The 20,669-nt window shown below is 34.2% G+C and overlaps 1 protein-coding gene across 2 annotated transcripts in view; it reads left to right on the forward strand.

Moving 5' to 3' along the window:
• Window positions 1-18,119, forward strand: part of HSF2 (heat shock transcription factor 2) — a 35,989-nt gene extending 17,870 nt beyond the window's left edge. Inside the window, exons 5-13 of one of the 2 annotated variants that reach the window (XM_053591346.1) lie at window positions 409-484; window positions 4,615-4,676; window positions 5,593-5,680; window positions 7,662-7,810; window positions 8,220-8,450; window positions 9,070-9,175; window positions 13,869-13,922; window positions 16,542-16,626; window positions 17,098-18,119. In XM_053591346.1, coding sequence (XP_053447321.1) covers window positions 409-484; window positions 4,615-4,676; window positions 5,593-5,680; window positions 7,662-7,810; window positions 8,220-8,450; window positions 9,070-9,175; window positions 13,869-13,922; window positions 16,542-16,626; window positions 17,098-17,393 — 1,147 coding nt within the window. In that variant the 3' untranslated portion in view covers window positions 17,394-18,119. The remainder of the gene's footprint in view (window positions 1-408; window positions 485-4,614; window positions 4,677-5,592; window positions 5,681-7,661; window positions 7,811-8,219; window positions 8,451-9,069; window positions 9,176-13,868; window positions 13,923-16,541; window positions 16,627-17,097) is intronic. The other variant, XM_053591347.1, reaches the window with a different exon arrangement.
• Window positions 18,120-20,669: the final 2,550 nt, after the last annotated feature.

Here is a 20,669-nt window from a genome sequence, read left to right on the forward strand (position 1 = left end):
CTGCAACAAAAAAATAGCAGGGCATTGTGGCGGGTGCCTGTAGTCCCAGCTACTTGGGAGGCTGAGGCAAGAGAATTGCCTAAGCCCAGGATCTGGAGGTTGCCGTGAGCTGTGTGACGCCACGGCTCTGCCAATGGTGATAAAGTGCAACTCTGTCTCTACAAAAAAAAAAAAAAGTACACAGTAAAAATAAGTATAGTTACATTCTCTGTATTTTTTTTTTTCTTTTTTGCAGTTTTTGCCCGAGGCTGGTTTTGAACCTGCCATCTCCGGCATATGGGGCCGGCACCCTACTCCTTTGAGCCACAGGTGCTACCCCTGTTCTCTGTATTCTCAATTAAAGATACTGAGCCCTACTTTCTGACTGTCTTTTTTGTTCTTTTTTTAATTTCATAAATTATATCATAGTGAGAATGAATCCCTTTGGAAGGAAGTATCAGAATTACGAGCAAAGCACGCACAACAGCAGCAAGTTATTCGAAAGGTAAGAAACTCTTTTTTCTCAGCCTTACAATTGCATTTGTTTAATGAGTACTGTTTGTGATTCCAAAAAGTCTCTATTTGGGTGGTCAGTCATTGATCTTAGTTTCTTACACATTGGGTACACAGGTAGTAGTAAAACAGTCAAACTAGTTAAGCCAAGCGTCATATATTCTTTTTAATCAAAGTATTTCTCATTAGCCAAAGATGGTCATTCTATAATTCAAGATAATGTCTTAGTACTTTCCCGAAAATAAGACATCCTCCGAAAATAAGACCTACTTACAGGAAAGATAAGACGTCCCCTGAAAATAAGACCTAGCGCATCTTTGGGAGCACACCTTAAAATAAGACACTGTCTTATTTTCGGGGAAACAGGGTAGTTTTTTGTAGATTATAGTTAGCCTAATATAACAATTTTGAGAGATTATAGTCTTAGGAGCTTAATATTACTATCAATTTCTTAACTTTTTTAAATTCTAAAGTGGCCTTGCCATGTTTTGGTGGTTTTTTTTTTTAAACTGTAAAAAGTTTCATTTTATCTCAGAAGATAATTATTTTCAAATCAGTTGACCAAATTATGAGTTCAATAAATGGTTCATCAGTGGAAGCCATGATAGTCTATGAAGAAAAGCATTTAATACAGTGTTGTAAAATGAATCCTAAATTTTAGTATCTGAGTTGAAAATTTAATGGGGGAATTGGAATCCCTCTGTTTCCTTGTGTCTTTGTGATTTTTCTTTGCATATCAGCTTTCATTTCTTAATAAGAGGGGAAACATAAAAGTAATTAAGGCAGCTATTTTTTACTTATGAGCAAACTGGACTCTGAGTTTAAGCAGTAGGGATTTGGTGCGGGGAGGGGAGAAGCTTCAGCTTGTTCCTGCTCAGAAAGCCCGTGAGCTAAAAATAGGGTTATGAGTGACAGGATCTGGGTCTGGTGGAGCAGGCTTAGAGCAGAGATGAATAGCAGTTGCAGCCTTTGGCCTGTGGTCAAAATAGATATATTATTATTATTATTTTTTAAATCAGTATGCAAGAGAAGGTTGAATGTAGTAGAACTGAATCTAAGTGTTTAGTCTAAGTTTTTAAAACGTCTTTAGGCAACTCTAATGAACAGCTTTGTTAAATATCTAATTTAAAACTATATATATATATACCTTATCCTATACTTTACAGAGAAAAATCTATTAGTATTTTTCAGAAACTGTGTTTTGGTTAATTATCAACTCAACACTCAACAATCTGTAGACTTTTTTTTCTAAAAGTAATGGTGGTTAGTCCCAGCTGCTTGGAAGGCTGAGGCAAGTGAATTGCTTGAGCCCAAAGTTTGAGGTTGCTGTGGGCTGTGACGTTACAGCACTCTACAAGGGCGACATAGTGAGACTCTGTCTCAAAAAAAAAAAAAATAAATAAATAAATAAAAGCAAAGATGGTTGCTGACATTTTCATGAATGTCACAATTCTAACATTATGTCTACTGAAATTTAAGTTTGAATGTGTTTGTTTTGGTGAGTGGAACTTATGTAATAACGTGATAACAATCAGTAATTTTTACTCTGTTTTGGGGAGTGGTTCCTAACTCTGCCATTTACTCTTTGGCTGTGGATTAATTGAGAATAATATGTGAGGTGCCAGTAATAGGACATGTCGGGTACAGAAATTAGATGCTATGAATGTTAGATGCCTCATCTTCTTTATTAGAGAAAATACTCTGCACAACGTGATGTAATAGTGCCAAAACAGAACTGAGATATGAATAAATTTCAGGAGAAATTTGGCCGGTGATTTATGTTATATATTCAAACACTGACATTTTTGAATTTCTGAATTTCTGAATTTTCCATAAATTTATTCATTAGCTATTTTCTGAATTTTCCATAAATTTATTCATTAGCTATCTACATTTTCTTCTGAATAAGCTGTTTAGTGACTAACCAGCATTTTATTTATTTATTATTTTTTTTTTTTATTAAATCATAGCTGTGTACATTAATGTGGTCATGGGGCACCATATACTAGTTTCATAGACCATTTGACACATTTTCATCACACTGGTTAACATAGCCTTCCTGGTATTTTCTTAGTTATTGTGCTAAGACATTTACATTCCACATTTACTAAGTTTCACATATGCCCTTGTAAGATGCACCACAGGTGTAATCCCACCAATTCCTCTCCCTCTGCCCCCCTCCCACCTCCCTCCCCTCCCTTTCCCCCTTCCCCCTATTCTTAGGTTGTAACTGGGTTATAGCTTTCATGTGAAAGCCATAAATTAGTTTCATAGTAGGGCTGAGTACATTGGATACTTTTTCTTCCATTCTTGAGATACTTTACTAAGAAGAATATGTTCCAGCTCCATCCACGTAAACATGAAAGAAGTAAAGTCTCCATCTTTCTTTAAGGCTGCATAATATTCCATAGTGTACATATACCACAATTTATTAATCCATTCATGGATCGATGGACACTTGGGCTTTTCCCATGATTTAGCAATTATGCATAGGGCTGCAATAAATATTCTGGTACAAATATCTTTGTTATGATGTGATTTTTGGTCTTCTGGGTATATGCCTAATAGGGGAATTATAGGATTGAATGGCAGGTCTATTTTTAGATCTGTAAGTGTTCTCCACGTATCTTTCCAAAAGGAATGTATTAATTTGCATTCCCACCAGCAGTGTAGAAGTGTTCCCTTTTTTCCACATCCACGCCAACATCTCTGGTCTTGGGATTTTGTGATATAGGCTAGTCTCACTGGAGTTAGATGGTATCTCAAAGTAGTTTTGATTTGCATTTCTCTGATGATTAAAGATGATGAGCATTTTTTCATATGTCTGAAGGACACGCGCCTCTCTTCTTCAGAGAATTTTCTCCTCAGATCCCTTGCCCAACCTGCGATGGGATCACTTGTTCTTTTTTTGCTTATACATTTGAGTTGTCTGTGGACTGACCAGCATTTTAATAGACTCTGCTTTATAACTCTTGAGTTAACATGTCTGTTATTTTGTCCTTTGAAAAGTTGATATTCATTATAGAGAAGACCATTTAATATCCTCTTTTAGATCATGGCGAATACACAATATTAGAGTTGTACAATAGTTCCAATAGCTATACAATAGTTTTTTGGTCCTCAGTTCCTTTGGCACCTTTAGGAATTTGACAGTACATATAATATGTATAAATGCATACCTTAAGCCAGTAGTTCTCACATCACTACCCAATGGAGAGCTTGCTTAACATACTGCTGGGCCCCGTGCTCTAAATTTCACATTCAGCAACTTTGTAGTAGGGCTGGGAATTTACATGTCTAATAAGTTCCTAGTTAGTCTGGAGACCACTCTTGAAGAAACACTGCTGTAAAATATGAAGACTTGTTTGTGTGTCTTAATGTGTTTAACTAATAATTTTCCCTCAAAATTTAATCACACTGAAGATTAAATTAGCTTTTTTTGACTGTCAGTAAAAAGATTGACAGATACGCCTTAACATTAATCATTATAGAGTCAGCTAGTAAACCTTTTTAACTTGAAAATTTTATAATCTATTCTGACAGAATTGGCAGATTTTTTTTTTGTCTCTAATTTAATTACTGTATAAGAAATATGTTACGGATCAAACATGAGATTTCTCTTTTGTATTATAATGTAATCTTGAAAATATTTGAAGTAAAAAGTTGGAATCTACATCTAGGCAAGTTTGGTACTTAGTACTAAAACAAATAACTCCTGGAAGTTGGTATGTTTATTTAGATGTCAGTTGTAAGATGCATACAAATTTCAAATGTTAATGTGTGAAAAATTGTGTGACTGAGAATAGAGGTTATTACATGTGTATCATCTGAATTAGTTTTATAAGACTTGGTAATGTAGACAAAAGAATTAATGAGTCTATAATGCAGCAGTTCTCAACCTGTGGGTCGCGACCCCTTTGTAACAAACATCCTGCATATCAAATATTTACATTACGATTCATAACAGCAGCAAAATTACAGTTATGAAGTAGCAATGAAAATGATTTTATGGTTGGGGCCCAACATGAGGAACTGTATTAAAGGGTCTTGGCATTAGGAGGCATTAGAAAGGTTGAGAATCACTGCTATAATGGAAGAATTTTATTTATATTTTTCTTTCAGATTGTCCAGTTTATTGTTACATTGGTTCAAAATAACCAACTTGTGAGTTTAAAACGTAAAAGGTAAGTTTTTGTGACAAAACATTTTGACCTAAATGTAGACAGACTTTTTAGTGTTTAACTATGGATGGTTTACATATACTTATTGTATGCCTATTGTCCCAAAATAACAGTCCTCCCGTGTTAAATTATACCTTTAACACCTCAAGAGTATGTTATTAAATGCTGCTTTTTTCCTGCTGATGTTTGTGATAGATAAGGATAGCCTATCCTAAGTGGTCACTTTATAGACATATGTAGAGTTAATAAATAATTCATTTTTTATTCATCCTAGCAATTTAAAGAAGCATTAGGAGGCCTGAGTGAAATTCTAAGAAATGAGGCCATATATTTTTAAAAAATCAAAATTTGTTTTACTTGATTTCTTATATGTTTAATCCACTCAATAGTCTTTAAACCTTTATCTCATCTATGGATTGTAATAGCAATAAATATCAGTAGCTACCACTGTCAGGGTGAAAATAGAAGAACCAAAATGGACAAAAAGAATATATGGCACGAAAAGAGATTATCTGTAAGGCTATAAGATATTGGGGAAGCTTGATTATCACCAGAGCTTTGTGGCCTTAATGCACGCTGTCTCCAGTAGGTGGTTCTGAAGATATTACCTATTTATTTTTTATTATGTAAATACAGTTGTGTAGCTCAGTAGGTAGTGATGTATATCTGGAGAGACTAGTTTTTGTATTTATTATAACAAAAATAGTATAAAAGAATAGAGACCTGGAGAACTAAAAGTCCTAGACTATAGTTCCCCTTTCTTTTCCTAAGATGATATTATTTTTAGGAGTTCTTTGTTTATTCGTACTGAAATTTTTATTCATTGTTAAAGTGAATGTGTGTGTGTAAGTTAATAGAAACAATTTAAATTCTTTGTATGTTTGCTTCACTGAACTGCATGAATATTCTTGATTTTCAGGCCTCTACTTCTAAACACTAATGGAGCTCAAAAGAAGAACCTGTTTCAGCACATAGTCAAGGAACCAAGTGATACTCACCATCATAAAGTAATTTTTTTAATTAGAGTCCATTTTATATTTATTATCTCAAACTAAATTTTATTATTGCAATGTTTAATGCATTCAAAGTTCAGTGAATAATGGACTAAGTGCTTATTCCACACCTTTATTAAATTGTGACTTTGTCAATGTTTGCTTCAGATTATTATTATTTTTTTTTTTGTAGAGACAGAGTCTCACTTTATGGCCCTCGGTAGAGTGCCGTGGCCTCACACAGCTCACAGCAACCTCAAACTCCTGGGCTTAAGCGATTCTCTTGCCTCAGCCTCCCGAGTAGCTGGGACTACAGGTGCCCGTCACAACGCCCGGCTATTTTTCGGTTGCAGTTTGGCCGGGGCTGGGTTTGAACCCGTCACCCTCAGTATATGGGGCCGGCGCCTTACCGACTGAGCCACAGGCACCGCCCTGCTTCAGATTATTTTAACAAATAATTCATTATAAAGATAGTGGTTGTTCCAGTTGCCTGTTTCCAAGTTCATTTCTCTCCCCCTTTCATCTCTCATCTCACTTGGAGGTAATCAGTACCTTAGTTAATATTTATCATTCCAATGGCCATTGTGTATGTGTGAATTCAGGAATAGTATTTGGTATTATTTTGCATATATCTAAACTTGATATAAATGGTATTATTTTGTACATATCATTTTGCAGTGTGACTTTTTTTTAGTATTGCTTTAGAGATTTATTAAACATTGATATTTAGTTCATATCAATACTATAATATGTTACATTAATTGAATGTGAGATGTAATTATGATAGTATAATATGCATTCTTCTGTTGGGTATTTTTTTATTACAAATGTGCACTGACTAGACCTGCTTTTGACTTTTTGAAAAAATATTTTTGTTTACCTTTACTTTTGTCACAGACTCTCGAATTTATAAAACTTATAGCCAATGGGAAATTAGTCCAGTCCAGAGTCTAGACCTCTATTATCTTATTATCTTCATTACTTTCAAATTTAAAATTCTAAATCTTGCTTCATATTTATTATTATCAAGGTTTTTGTTCTTGGACCTATCAGTTAATCTCACATCTGATTTCTCTTGCCATCACTATTTCTAAATAATTAAACATACCTAAAACTATAGTGTTTTTAGTATTGAAGGCTCATGTAAATGAAGATTTTTTAATTTAACTGGATTTATATATTTTAAAATATTTCATATCTTTTGCCTTTATATTGGGTTGATATTTATTGAGTTTTGTAATAATGTCTTTAGTTTGCTTTAGAAAATTGAATTTATTCTATTAATGTAACTATGTCTTGAATATATCTGTAGCTTAATTAAAAAAAAAATTAATAAAAAGCCAGGCTGACATTTAACTATGACATAGTAGAAGTATTTTTTTCTTGTAGTGAAACTAGTTAATGAGTAAGAAAATGTGTGTAAAAACAGAGTAGCTTGAGCCAAAATCATCTCTTTACTGTCACAGTGGCCATCTAGTTACGCTTGAAATTTCTAGTGAAGTCTTAAGACTTCTTTTTTTACTTTTGAAGTATAACAAATACTTCTGATTTGAAGATATTTCCATACAAACTTTCTTAGACATGTCATCTTCAGAGTCCCTTATAATAAAAGAAATAATTAAGTGGAATGAAAATAATATAAGGCTCTTTTTTTTTTTTTTTTTTTTTTTGTACGAAAGGTCTTTATTAGTGGGGGGAGGGGGGATTGCAGGACAACACCAAGGAGGAGTGAGGAAAGAAAGAGAGAGAGGGGAGAAAGAGAGAAAGAGAGGAGGGAGAGGGGAAAGAGAGAGAGCACGCGTGAGAGAGTAATATAAGGCTCTTATACCTCTGTGAATTGGTACTACTAATACCAATTACGATATAATTTCCATAAAAGCAGAGGGCATGTCTGTTTTGCTTATCTGTAGGTCCCCAGTTGTTTCTTAAATGATAATTTGTTTGATAGTTGTATGATTTCAATTTTTAGACGTGTTTTTCTTTCTGATTTTTTTAGGTTCCACACAGTAGGACTGAAGGTTTAAAGCCAAGGGAGCGGATTTCAGATGATATCATTATTTATGATGTCACTGATGATAATGCAGATGAAGAAAATATCCCAGTTATTCCAGAAACTAATGAAGATGTTATATCTGATCCTTCCAAGTAAGGAGTTTGTGAGATAAAATTTATGAAAATATGGATCACTTTTCTTATTGTAGAGCTAAAGTTAAAATTTCATTGTTCTTTTGATAAATCAGTATCTATCTCAAATTGATTAAACTGAACAATTAAGCCAAATTATTCAACCAGGTAAAGCCTCACTTCTCCTTCCCCCAAATGTAAAAGTAATAAGAATTGATTGATTTTTATTTTTTTTTGTAATTAAACAGTTTTCACTGATGCTTTGTGATCTTGTACCCTATGAAGTGTTAGTACTGTGATTAAGCTACTCAAGAAATTTAAGTCTTTCAATATGTGTGGCATAGGGAGAGAGTTTTCATGGGAAATGAATGGATACTACTGAATTTGTCTGATAATGTAACTGGTCTTCTTTCTAATACTTTTGATCTAGCTGTAGCCAGTATCCTGATATTGTCATTGTTGAAGATGACAATGAAGATGAATATGCCCCAGTCATTCAGAGTGGAGAACAGAGTGAACCAGCCAGAGAATCCATAGGTTCAGGCACCAACCCTCTCATGTCTAGCGCTGTCCAGCTAAATGGTTCATCCACTCTGACCACAGAAGATCCTGTGACCATGATGGATTCCATTTTGAATGATAACATCAATCTTTTGGGAAAGTGAGTGCTCATCTAGGTGTTGTCTAAAAATATTTGCTTCCTGTGTGCACTTCACATATTGTATTTCTGTTTAGTGATAGTCTTTTGAGATGGTAAACCCATATACTCCATCTTTCTTTGTTCTGTTCATGGTTGAGCTCTGTAATGAAAGGGATTTAATTATCCAAGAGTAGTCTTTGGATTTTCCTGGCATTTCCTCAAATTTCTTTAATGATATATATTTGTTTTGAGGTATTTGTGATTTTGTATGTTTGTCTCTATATTAGGACTGTAGAATAATTTCTGTTAAGAGACTTATTTTGTAACATATAAAAAACTAGTATTAGTAACAATTAGTAATGAGATTAAACATTTCATAATTATAGAGGAAAAAGGTAAGTCAGACTGTGTTATAGAAGGTTTTTGGTGAAAATACTATAGTTTTGTATAAAGACTATGAGTTCTCAGTTAACCACATTTGTAGGAATCCCAATCTTGAATGGGCTTTCTTGAGATTAAGAACTGATAAGCATTCAGCAATTGCCAGCAATATTTTGCCTAATCAGGTTGCAATGATGATCTTTTAAATGCAAAAACAAGGAAACCTAACATTTGATTTTTTTAAATCTTCTTTTCTTAGGGTTGAGCTGTTGGATTATCTTGACAGTATTGATTGCAGTTTAGAGGACTTCCAAGCCATGCTGTCAGGAAGACAGTTTAGCATAGACCCAGATCTCCTCGTTGATGTAGGTATTTTGGGTAATCTTTTCTGTATTGGTAATTTTTGCATTTATATGTATTATTTAAAAATCAATTTTTTTTGTATTATACACTGTTGTTTTTACATTTTCTGCTTTTAAAATGAGTGTTGTTTTATTTATCATAAAGAACAAATAAATGGATTTGGAACTTTGAAGGAGGGTGATCACTACCTGCTTCTCAATAGGGCAGTTCAGTTAATCCCCCCTGTAACAACAGATCAGATCTGTGCAGCAGTACTATTAAGTCCAGATCTTGTCAGGACTTGTCACTTTTGTTATATTTTGCTCTGGAATAAATTATCACTTACTAGAAAACTGTGGAAATTTATTGATAGAGGTACTTGGCAAGGAAATAGCATGGACATATTAATTTGCAAATTAACATTTTTGTATTCAAATATATTTTAATAATTTGCTATATTTTTAAAAGATTTTATTATCTTGAGTCCCAAGGTTCTCCTGCTTCAGTACCCACTACTATCTCTATGAACATGACTCCAGTAGTGTCTCGGCTATGAATCCTTAACTACCATTTCTGGCACTAATCACTCTTCTTGTCTTGCTCGTGTATTCCTCCTTTGCTTACCTAAAGCTTCCTGGGTGGCATGGTCCTGCTCAGATTAATCTTTTCCTTAGTTCTTAGTTCATTTTATGTTGTGAACAGCTTTCTCTTTTTATTCTGAAAAATTTTGTTGCTTCTTTTTGTTTCTTGACTTATATTGCAACTTCTCTCACATCAAAAGATTCTGTTGTCTTACCCTTTAAGATCTCTCAGTGAGGCTAAAGGAATTAGTCTTTCTATTCTTAATATTGTTTCAAGTCATTAATTTGCCTTACTCCTCTACTTCTCTTCAGTCTTTGTCAATGATCTATGACTTTGTCACCTTTCAAATCATCAGCACTTCTGAGGGTTGATTTCACTTTTCCTTGAATATTTCCTTTCTGTGCTGACCTTTATAATTATGTCAGTTAAGCACCCATTTTGATCATCTACTTCAACTTGTTAATGGTAACCTAACAGATTCTATCAGCTCTTATTCCCACTCTAGAATCCAAGAACCCTTAAGATATCTCTGCTCCTTTAAATCGCTAAGAATAAAATAAAATTATACAATTCTAGAAATTTACAAATCTTTTGCAATCTTTACAAATCTTCAACTTTGGAACATTTACCACACTTGTCCTCAAGATCTTATCTATCCAACTCCTCCTTGTTCACAGAAGGTTAATTCACTGCATAGTGGTGTTTCCTCATGTCTTTTCTTCTTAGAGAAAGTACTTAGTTCCTCTTTAAAGCGAATTTATATTCTTGTTTGCTGCCTCTCTCTATTTTTTTTTTCTGTCCTTAGTCTTTTCCATCTCCCCTCAATAACTATACATCTTCCTCATCTTAAAAAACAAGGATTTTGATGTTTTGCTAATACTGTGGTTTAATTTTTTCACTACAAGTCTTTAGAAATGAGTAGTTGTGTTTGTTACCTCTTGTATTCTATTTTTTCTGAAACTTTATATTGTCTTGTTTATTTACTCTAACCATGTGCTGCCTATATTATTTTGGTTTTCCATTGTAAGTAAACTGCGTGTGGTTTTTTTTTTGTTTGTTTTGCTACATCAGTACATTGGGCTAGTGGAAGAAGGTTTATTTTTACTCAGACAAATCTATGTTCCATTATTGACACTATTTACTAGCTATGTTACTAACCTTGGGAAAGTTAACCTCTCTTGCCTAGTATTCTATCTGTTAAATATGGCTAATGGCTAGGTGGAGGACGGGCTGTGAGGTAGCAGGGCCCCCGCTACCTGGGGAGATGTTCAAAGGATGACCCTGAGCTGCTTCTCCTCCTTTAACAACAAGCATTCTTTTCTACTCTGCCAGAAGTCATGTAGCTCCTACATACTTTCCTTTTTATCTTGCCTGCGAGCATGTAGCATTTTCTCCTTAAAGTTAATCTTTACCCCATGTGCCAAGATTTATGTCATTTAGTAGCCTTGTTTAAGGCACTATATAAATAAAGCTAGAACCACGGTTCAGTGCTGGCTGCAGTCTCAGCTGCTCCAGTCCTTCTGATCCTATCTTTCTCTCTTGTGTATGTCTCTTGGGTGTCTTATTTCCTCTTTCCCCACCATTCCCGCTCTGGTTCATTCTCCTTTTTCGTGCTGGTTCGTGAAAGCTAACATGAAGGACCTTTGCAAGAATTATAAATAATTCATGCTAATATTAACATTATTGAGTGTTCTGTACAATAGAACTTTTCTAGCTTGATTGTAGAGGAACTGACTTTTTTTGTCCTTTTTTTTTTCGTCTGCCAAATCATCTCTGTTTTCTATAAGAGGTTTTCTTTTTTCTACTGTCTTAATTTGTAGGCATTCTCCACTGTACCCAGTCTTTTATCCTTTTATTTTTTCTACTTTTTTCTCCTCTTGATGAGATTTTTGGCTTAGAAGATTGCTCTCAAATATTAACTTTTTTTTTTTTTGAGACAGCTATTAACTATTAACTTTTTTTTTTTTTTTGAGACAGAGTCTCACTTTGTCACCCTCAGTATTCTATTAACTTTTTTTTAAAAGTAAATTTGGCATAAATTCTAATTCCATCATCAGTTATTTCTTGCCTTACATTGTGTTCAATGCCATACTTTTCTTTATTTTCTGTAATAGCTTCCCTGTACAGCTTTCTTATTTTCTGTTGTGGTATCAGACTTCTGTTTACTCACCCAGTATAGTTACTACAGAATCATCTTGGTTTCTCTTTATCTCTTCACTCATTAAGTCCTATTTTCTAAAACAATGTTCACAAGTCATACCTACTTTCAGTTTCCACTATTGATCATCATACAAGATCTTGATTATTTTATCCTTGAATTATACTTTATTGTCATAAAAACAAATTCACTTATGGGTTACCTTGTTTTCTGGAATGGCAAAGATGATGAAAATGTGAATAAAGTGCTGACTGATTTAGAACTTCTGTCTGCAGAGTTGAGTACAGGGTAACCCAGAATACAGACAGCAGGAAGGATCTGGCCTTAAAACTCAGCCAGTTGTGTCAGCTTATATGTAATGTCCTTTTTCCTGTTTTAAACCATTTTTCTGCTGGGAGTATGTGTAAGATATCCCTAAGTCAGTGGGTAGGCGTTGTGGGGCAAAGAGAGAAGACAGGAGGTTATATTACTGACCCTTTTCAGGTGCCACCCTCAGTAGGAGCAAAATCTGGTTAGGCCTCATATGGAATAACACTGAACTGGCAGAGATTAGTTGCCACATGTCACTGTATACTCTCAAGGAATCTGGGCTCCCTTTCTTTTCTGGGTTAGTAGTTGGAAAGAAAGGAGAAAAAGGAAATGAAAAGGCAAAGCTGGGGACTTTTGTAAGACTTTTGTGAACGTGGAACTTAAGGAGAGGAATCAGTCTTGAGATAATGGAGGACGGATCTACCTACTTGTTGCTTCTCTGCATTTCTTTCTATCCTAAAAATCATTTGGTATCTCATATGACTTTATTTCATTGCTTAGGCCATTCCCAAGGCTTTTGTTACAGACAAAGTATGGCAAAATATGGCTTTTGTTACTGACAGAATATGGCCTCATGACTGATCATGCTGTACTTTTTGAACTTATGTATGTAACTATTCAGTTGAGAATTTCTGTGCTATTTGCACTGGCCTTACTTATTTCTAGAATACACTATACTTTCTTTGTTGTTGCTAATGTTATACCAATGTACTGTTTTCATTTACCTTCTCCTTTTCAAGTTCTAACCTAACATTATTCAGGTACTGATACATTATCACATGGTTTTTTATCAAGGGCTTTTTGTTTCAGTGTGTGTGTATTTTTGTGTATACTTTCCTCACTTCCCATTCTCTCAACTCCTCAGTACTCTTTAGCCCAAGCATCCTTTTTAAAGTATTGGATTGTGTACATTTCTATTAGATGTTGGTCTTACCTTGTCTATTAGATTTTAAGCTCTTGGAGAGCAAGAATAACATCTTCATCTTAAATACTTCATGATGACAATTATTTCTCAGATGCTCAGCAAATTCCTGTGGAACGAATGACTTTGAAGCGTATTACTTGAACAGAAATTTTATCCGTAAACTGGCTGGACTGAGGGGTATAGTAAGCAGTTGTTTTAGCACTGACAACTTCCCCTGCTAGGTGAGATGAATAGAGCCAACAGAATAGAATAGATTCTGCCATTTGGTCAGAGGGCTCGCTTGAGGTATAATTTTGGAGTTAGTGTTACAGAGAAGATTCTATAAATGTATTACCTGTTTAGCAGGTACTTAGTGAAGACTCGATGTCAGAGCACATATCTTCTGCCCTAGGTACCACTTAAGGCCAGAGGCACTGAGAGGTTAAAAAAAACTACAGGAAGTGCCATTGAATGGAGAATCAGGAAGGAGAAGGGATAAATCATTTGTCTCAACTGATTTATCTCACTGTTTTATAAAATATTCTTACAACATTAAATTCTAATGCATGGGCTAGCTTGTTCTGCTACTGTTTTTCTTTTTTCTTTTTTGCCTTTCTCTTCCAAACTTGTTTACTGTATGTAAACTTCCTAGTGCTGCAGGAGCTACATCTCTTTACCCAACATGGCTATATAGAAATTTTGAACACACAATTCTTTTTTAATATTTTTTTAAACTTATCATCTTTCTTGTTTGGTCTTTCAGCTTTTCACTAGTTCTGTGCAGATGAATCCCACAGATTACATCAATAATACAAAAGTAAGTTTTAATTCATGTTGCTCAGGACCCATAGCTATAAATACCTGAAAAAAGCCCTGTAAGCAGAGAGCAGTATCACTCCAGTTACAACAAGCATTTTATATTCTTACCTACGATGTGTGATCAAGATAATAAAATTCTTGATGAAAAATTAGCTTTTGGTGATGTGGTGAATTACTGCCCAATTCTGCCATTTGTGGGATTTACTTTATGAAATTGACTTCTTTTGATGCTGGGAGATCACCTAAATAAATTCGGCATATTCAGGTATATCGTTGAAATAAATGATTAAAACATTTCCTTGCGTTTTATCATTTTACATTCTTATTCCTTCTTTAAACAACTTCTCAGCCTTTTTCATTGGTACCCATATTTTTCTAAATGTTTCCTTAATTTTATTAGCATTCAGCAAAAACTCAGGAAATGTTACTTACTGGAGAACAGAGAAATTGGAACAGTGATATATAGATTTTGGACTTCTTTCTTTTTAAATAATGAAGATTTTATTAATTTTTTAAACTTACAGGAAATTGGGTTCAGCAAATTTAAGAGATTCTTTAGAACTTATTTTTTTAATGAGTAGTAAGGATAATTTAAAGTTGCTAGAGCAGATGTTTATAAATAATTTAGTCTAACTTTCTTAAATAGTTATATACTCCCTCTGTCTTATACAATATTGTTAGTAACCCGTTTTTCATTGAATATAAAAAAATTAAGTCCACATTTCAGATTAATAAAGTCAGAATTTTATTTTTGTTCTTGTTCTTTGTAGTCCAAAAATAATAAGCACATCACAAATAAATCTGAGTAAATAGGGAGAGGGGATGGAATGTTTGTAACTATCATCAATGAGGATAGTTTGACTAGATTTCCTATATTTTCAAGGTTACAGTGCAGATAACTTAAAGAATTTATGAAATTGTAAACTGGAAAGTTGAGTATACCTTCACTATCTGGATGATTTATATTAGAGGTTGAAATACTTTTTTTTGTAAGGGGCCACCTAGTAAATATTTTTGGTTTTGCAGGCCACATATTCTCTATCATAACTATTCAGTTCTGCAATTATAGTGCAAAAGCAGATACAAATACTTAAGTTGTGGCTGTGTTCTAATAAAACTTTCTTTGTAGATAGGCAGCATGCTGAATTTGGCATATGGACCAGTTTGCCTATATTTACATGATAAGATTCTGTGGAACATCTCAGCTCTGTGTTTCAGTAAATATGATGGTATTGAATGTTACTAAGTCACAGACGTTATGTTAAGTAGATTCATCATACATTCATTTAGTAAATACACTTTACCAGTTATTTATTGTTAGGCATTGTATTATTCTTTGATGATCTTCCTTATTCCAAAACCAGTAGCTTGAATACAATTTTCAGAATTAGAAATTAAGCAGTAAATTGGATGTTGTTCTACAATAATGTAGAAAAATTAGAGAGTGACTTTACATTATAGTTTGAATCCAGATTAACATTTTCAAATAATTGGCACATTAGCTGTCATTCCCTTGTTTGTGGCAAGTATTTTATGTCACAGATTGTAACGCTTTCTTAATAAATCAGAATGTCTTACACTCCTCAGTATAGCAATTTATGTGACCACTATAAATGAATGAGAATTTGCATGGGAAATGAAACCCTTTTGTCATCCTGGTCCCCATGTTTTGAGTAGCAGTAGGCTTCTTTGTAAAATACCTATTTTTCAAAGTACAAAAATAGGTATCATTGCATTGATGTTTATGCTTTATAAATGCCAATGATATAATTTTTTATGAATTTTTTTAAAGGTTAGTAGTTTTTATTATATATGGAAGGCTATTATCTTTGAATCCTGAAACTTACACTACATCACTTTTCGATGAATATCAGGGGAATCATTAGTAATAATTTACAGATGTTTGTTACACCGTGTGTACTTAAACAGCATGCAGATGTCTGGGACTTGCAGGTATTCAAGAAAATTTACGAACCTCTGCACCTCGAAGTATGAACATTGTTGAAAAGAACGCTGAAGGATTTAACATGATTAAAGATTTAATTTCCCTGCCACAATCAGATATAAGGAAAGAAGAAAGTGGCTGAAAGAAGCAATTTAAGTAACTGAAAAGAACTTAAAGAGCCACAAAAAGGACAAGAAGAACCATCATCTTAATTTTGAGGCTTCCAAAGCTATTCTAAATATGTCCTGACCTATTCTAAATATGTTCATTAATGCTAAATAGTCTGTTTATGAGTGAAATGTATAATACATTTTTTGATCATAACTGTTTAAAATTAATTTAATTATCTTCCAATTAGCATTTTGAAACAAGTTGTCTTTGATTCATTTCTTTTACCATTCTGTCTGTTCTACTATTAATATTTGAAATAACCTCTCCATTCACACTTACTGTCATTCTAGTTCATACTTTTTGTTTCATCCTCTTGGTGATAACATTAGTCTTCTTAACCAGTTACCTCTACTCACATTTCTCTCTCCAGTCCATTTTTCCTGATGTTTCCCTTTCCTATACATTTCAGGTAATACACCAATATTGTATATTGTATCAGTTTTTATTGTTTAGGAACATAAAATACGAAATGAGTACTTTCATGTTTTTTTTTCCTTTTAGTCTGAAAATAAAGGATTAGAAACTACCAAGAACAATGTAGTTCAGCCAGTTTCAGAAGAGGGAAGAAAATCTAAATCCAAACCAGGTAGGTATAGATATAGTATTAGTTTCTGTAGTTTTTTTTTTTTTTTTTTAATCCTATGTAGAAACAAATGCAAACCAAGGAAAGTCTTGTCATATATAATACCTGAACACAAAATATACTGGCGTCACTTCGGTGTATAGTGTGTCAAGGTTCTACCATGTAGAGAAAATTGAATAGGTGAGGTAACGGTTCTCTTTAAGTTGTGGGGTTTTTTTTTTTTTTTTTTCTTTTTCATTTTTTGTTAATTTAACTTTAGGAGAACTGTAAGAACCCTCATTCTTTATTGTTTAATAAAAACTAACTTCTCTGATTATTTTAAAACTTAACTGACAAAGCATCATGTCATTTTCTTGTTTGGCTGTATGAGCATGGTGATTGCATTTGTACACATCTCAGTTTTCATTTTCCTCCCTTTGGCTTGAATTCAGTATAAGCTGGTGATAAAAAGAGTTGTTTTTCTGATCTTTATAGATAAGCAGCTTATCCAGTACACTGCTTTTCCACTTCTTGCATTCCTTGATGGGAACCCTGCTTCTACTGTTGAACAGGGGAGTACAACAGCATCTTCAGAAGTTATGTCCTCTGTAGATAAACCCATAGAAGTTGATGAGCTTCTGGATAGCAGCCTAGACCCAGAACCAACCCAAAGTAAGCTTGTTCGCCTGGAGCCATTGACTGAAGCGGAAGCTAGTGAAGCTACACTGTTTTATTTATGCGAACTTGCTCCTGCACCTCTGGATAGTGATATGCCACTTTTAGATAGCTAAATCCCCCAGAAGTGGACTCTACCTGTATATATTCATCAAAATGATGAACTATTTATTTTAAAGTATCATTTGGTACTTTTTTTGTAAATTGCTTTGTTTTCTTTAATCGGATACTGTGGAATAAAAGCACCTTTTGCTTTTTCTCACACATTCTTGCAGAGCTTTCAAATGTTACTCAGCTGACATACGTGCACAATTCAATGCACATTATTGGCATATCTTTAAGTTGAATTCAAATGGCCATTTTTCTCCAATTATAGTAAATTGGATTTTTTCACAAGTGTGACCATTAACCCCAGTTAAACTTTTGTGTTTGTTTTACTTGTTTGATGCTGTCTATTTGCATTGAGTATAAGTCATTTGAACTAATGGTAGAACTCCTAAAGCTTTTTCTGTTCCAGTTACTTTTATTAAATATTTTTCACTTGGCTTATTTTTAAAACTGGGAACATAAAGTGCCTGTATCTTGTAAAACTTCATTTGTCTGTTGGTACAGAGAAATTCATTTATGTTCAGAAAAGTTCATTCATATTCAACAGGAAAGGCAAAGCATACCTGAGTGCTCACTGTCTGATAGGGTTCCAGCTCCATATATATAGAAAGAAGTGGGGATGGGATGGAGTCAACCTCATCCACTTAGTTGGAGTAGTTTTAAGTAAAGGTTTTCTGGTTTGTGTTTTTTTGAACCATACTATTTAGTAAAATAAATATAATAAATGTTGAGTATTAGTGTCTGCTGTGTGTCTTCTTTGGCGGTGACACCCACATGAATGAAACCATCTCATAGGAAGTAGTGGCTTTAAACTGTTGTCCATTATTTTTAATATGAGTTATACCAGCTTCTTTTTGCCTCATCTCAAAAAATAGACTGTATATGGCTACAAGGGAGAAATATAATGTCTCTAAATTTAATGTATTTTAAAGTACTGTGTTAATAAATTATACTCACTAGTTTTCTATGTTTCTAATAAAAAACTGAAAGAAGTATGCCTCTCATTGTCCCAAATGTAGTAAGAACATTATCACTGGATGCCACCAACGGCCTATAACTTTTATTTTTATTTTTTTATTTTCACATACACATGTGTTCATTAGGCTTCCACTTTTTGCCTTCACAAAATTAAAAAGGCTCCAAATTTAATAGTAACAATGTTTAAGATAGGGACCAGAAACAACCTCGCAACGAACCAAGACAAATACTGATTTCTTTTCTGAATATGTTTGTCTTCGGGCCTATAACTTTTACCATGAAAGAAGATAAAGTCAAATGTCCTTCCTTTTGAAAGTTGCTCACAAGGATTTTAGAGACTTAATGCAAAGCCAGGGCACTTTATTGCTTGAAGAATTCCATCTCAGGCAGAGGGTGGGAAGCGGTGCAGTTAATATCTGAATATTGTATAAGACTATTTGATGAATTTTATTTTATTTTAATATTATTATTATTATTACTTTTTTGGAGACAAGAGTCTCACTTTATTGCCCACGGTAGAGTGCTGTGGCATCACAGCTCACAGCAACCTCCAACTCCTGAGCTCAGGGGTTTCTCTTGCCTCAGCCCTCCCAAGTAGCTGGGACTACAGGCACCCACCACAATGCCAGGCTATTTTTGTTGTTGTTGTTGCAGTTTGGCCGGGGTCAGGTTCGAACCCGCCACCCTCGGTACATGGGGCCAGCGCTCTATCACACTGAGCCACAGGTGCCGCCCTTGATGATGAATTTTTAAAAAGACCATATTCAGTCTCTCATTGTCTTAGAATTTCTTTTACTATGATACAAATACTTAAAAGTAAAGCTTATCACAGAAAAATAGTTAACCCTGCCTTAGAAAGAAGATAGAAGCTAAGGTACTTGGCTCTGACAGTGGGATCTTGATGAGTTCAAAACCCTAGAACAGTTTTCTGCATGAGTTGAAGAGGTCACTTTCCTAAAGGTTAAGAAGAATTTAGAAACTAAAAGGAAAAAACTGAAAAAGCTTTTTTTCTTTTTGCCTTTCCTTTCTCACTTTAGGATATGACTAATTTTTTTCTCCTTAGGCATTTTGGAGCTCTAAAAGCACACTAAAACTTTTTTTAAAACTTGATTACTAGCCTGGTAGTTTTTAAGTTGATGTTTTAAGATTTTTCATCTAAAGTTTAAACAGTAGGGGGAGGGAATTTAGGATATTGTTAATACTGCCATTTTAAAATAACGGTTGATAAGTGCTACTTTTAAATTTATTTAAAGGAATGTGAATACCATAGTGATTTGATCTCTATCATCCATTTCACTTCCCCCAAAGAATTTCATCTTTTTATTATGCATGAAAGTTATACATTGATGATCCTGTCCAGATTGTTTCCTGTACTTACAAGGTTCCAGGCATTTAAGAAATTATCTCCAATTATGCAACTGATCAAAACAGAATAAACACAATAGGGTCTTAACTGATTGCCAAACCATTTCCTCTTCCTATCATGCAACTAGATTGTTCCCACCTTTACAAATGGGGTAGCTGTGTAATTAAGTTCTATGTAATAAAATAGGAGAAGTTATGTATAGCACTTCAGGTCTGATGTAATAACTTCCCCCACGCGATCCTACACCCTTTACCCAACACTGACTTGATGAAGGGGCACATGTAGCTTCCAGGTAGACAAGCAAGAAAGAACTTGGCTTCCTGAAGTAGGGCTTGGAGGAAAGCCATCAGTCCTCAATACTGACTTTAGACTTCAGATGAGGGAGGAACAAACAGTTTGGGGAGTTCATCTAATGGCTTGTACTGTTTACTAATACGATACAGTCCAAATCTTGATAACCCGTTATTAAACATGGTATGTTTATCAGAAGTACATCTTTTACCTGGGCATGTTGGCTCATGCCTAGAATCCTAACAGTCTTAGAGGTCAAAGTGAGAGCACCACTTAAGCTCAGGAGTTCTGAAACCAACCAAATTTTCCTATTTTCTAAGAATAGAAAAATTAGCTGCGTGTGGTTGTATGTGCCTGGTAACCAGATACATGGAAGCTGAGGCAGGATTGCTTGAGCCCAGGAGTTTGAGAGTGCTATGAGCTAGGATTAGGCTGTGGCACTTCAGCCCGGGCAACAGAGCAAGCCTTATCTCTTTAAAAATTACATCTTTTAGTGGGATAAACATGTATTGGGTTAATAAGTTATTCGGTGTCAGTTTTATTCCTGTTTCTATTTTCATTGATGTTAAAGTCCTAAGAAATTTGCTTATAATACAAAATAGAGGAGAAAGGAGTTTATATATATAGCAGAGATAATCAATTCTTTGAA

Source organism: Nycticebus coucang, chromosome 5, assembly GCF_027406575.1.
Source record: "Nycticebus coucang isolate mNycCou1 chromosome 5, mNycCou1.pri, whole genome shotgun sequence".
NCBI lineage: Eukaryota > Metazoa > Chordata > Mammalia > Primates > Lorisidae > Nycticebus > Nycticebus coucang.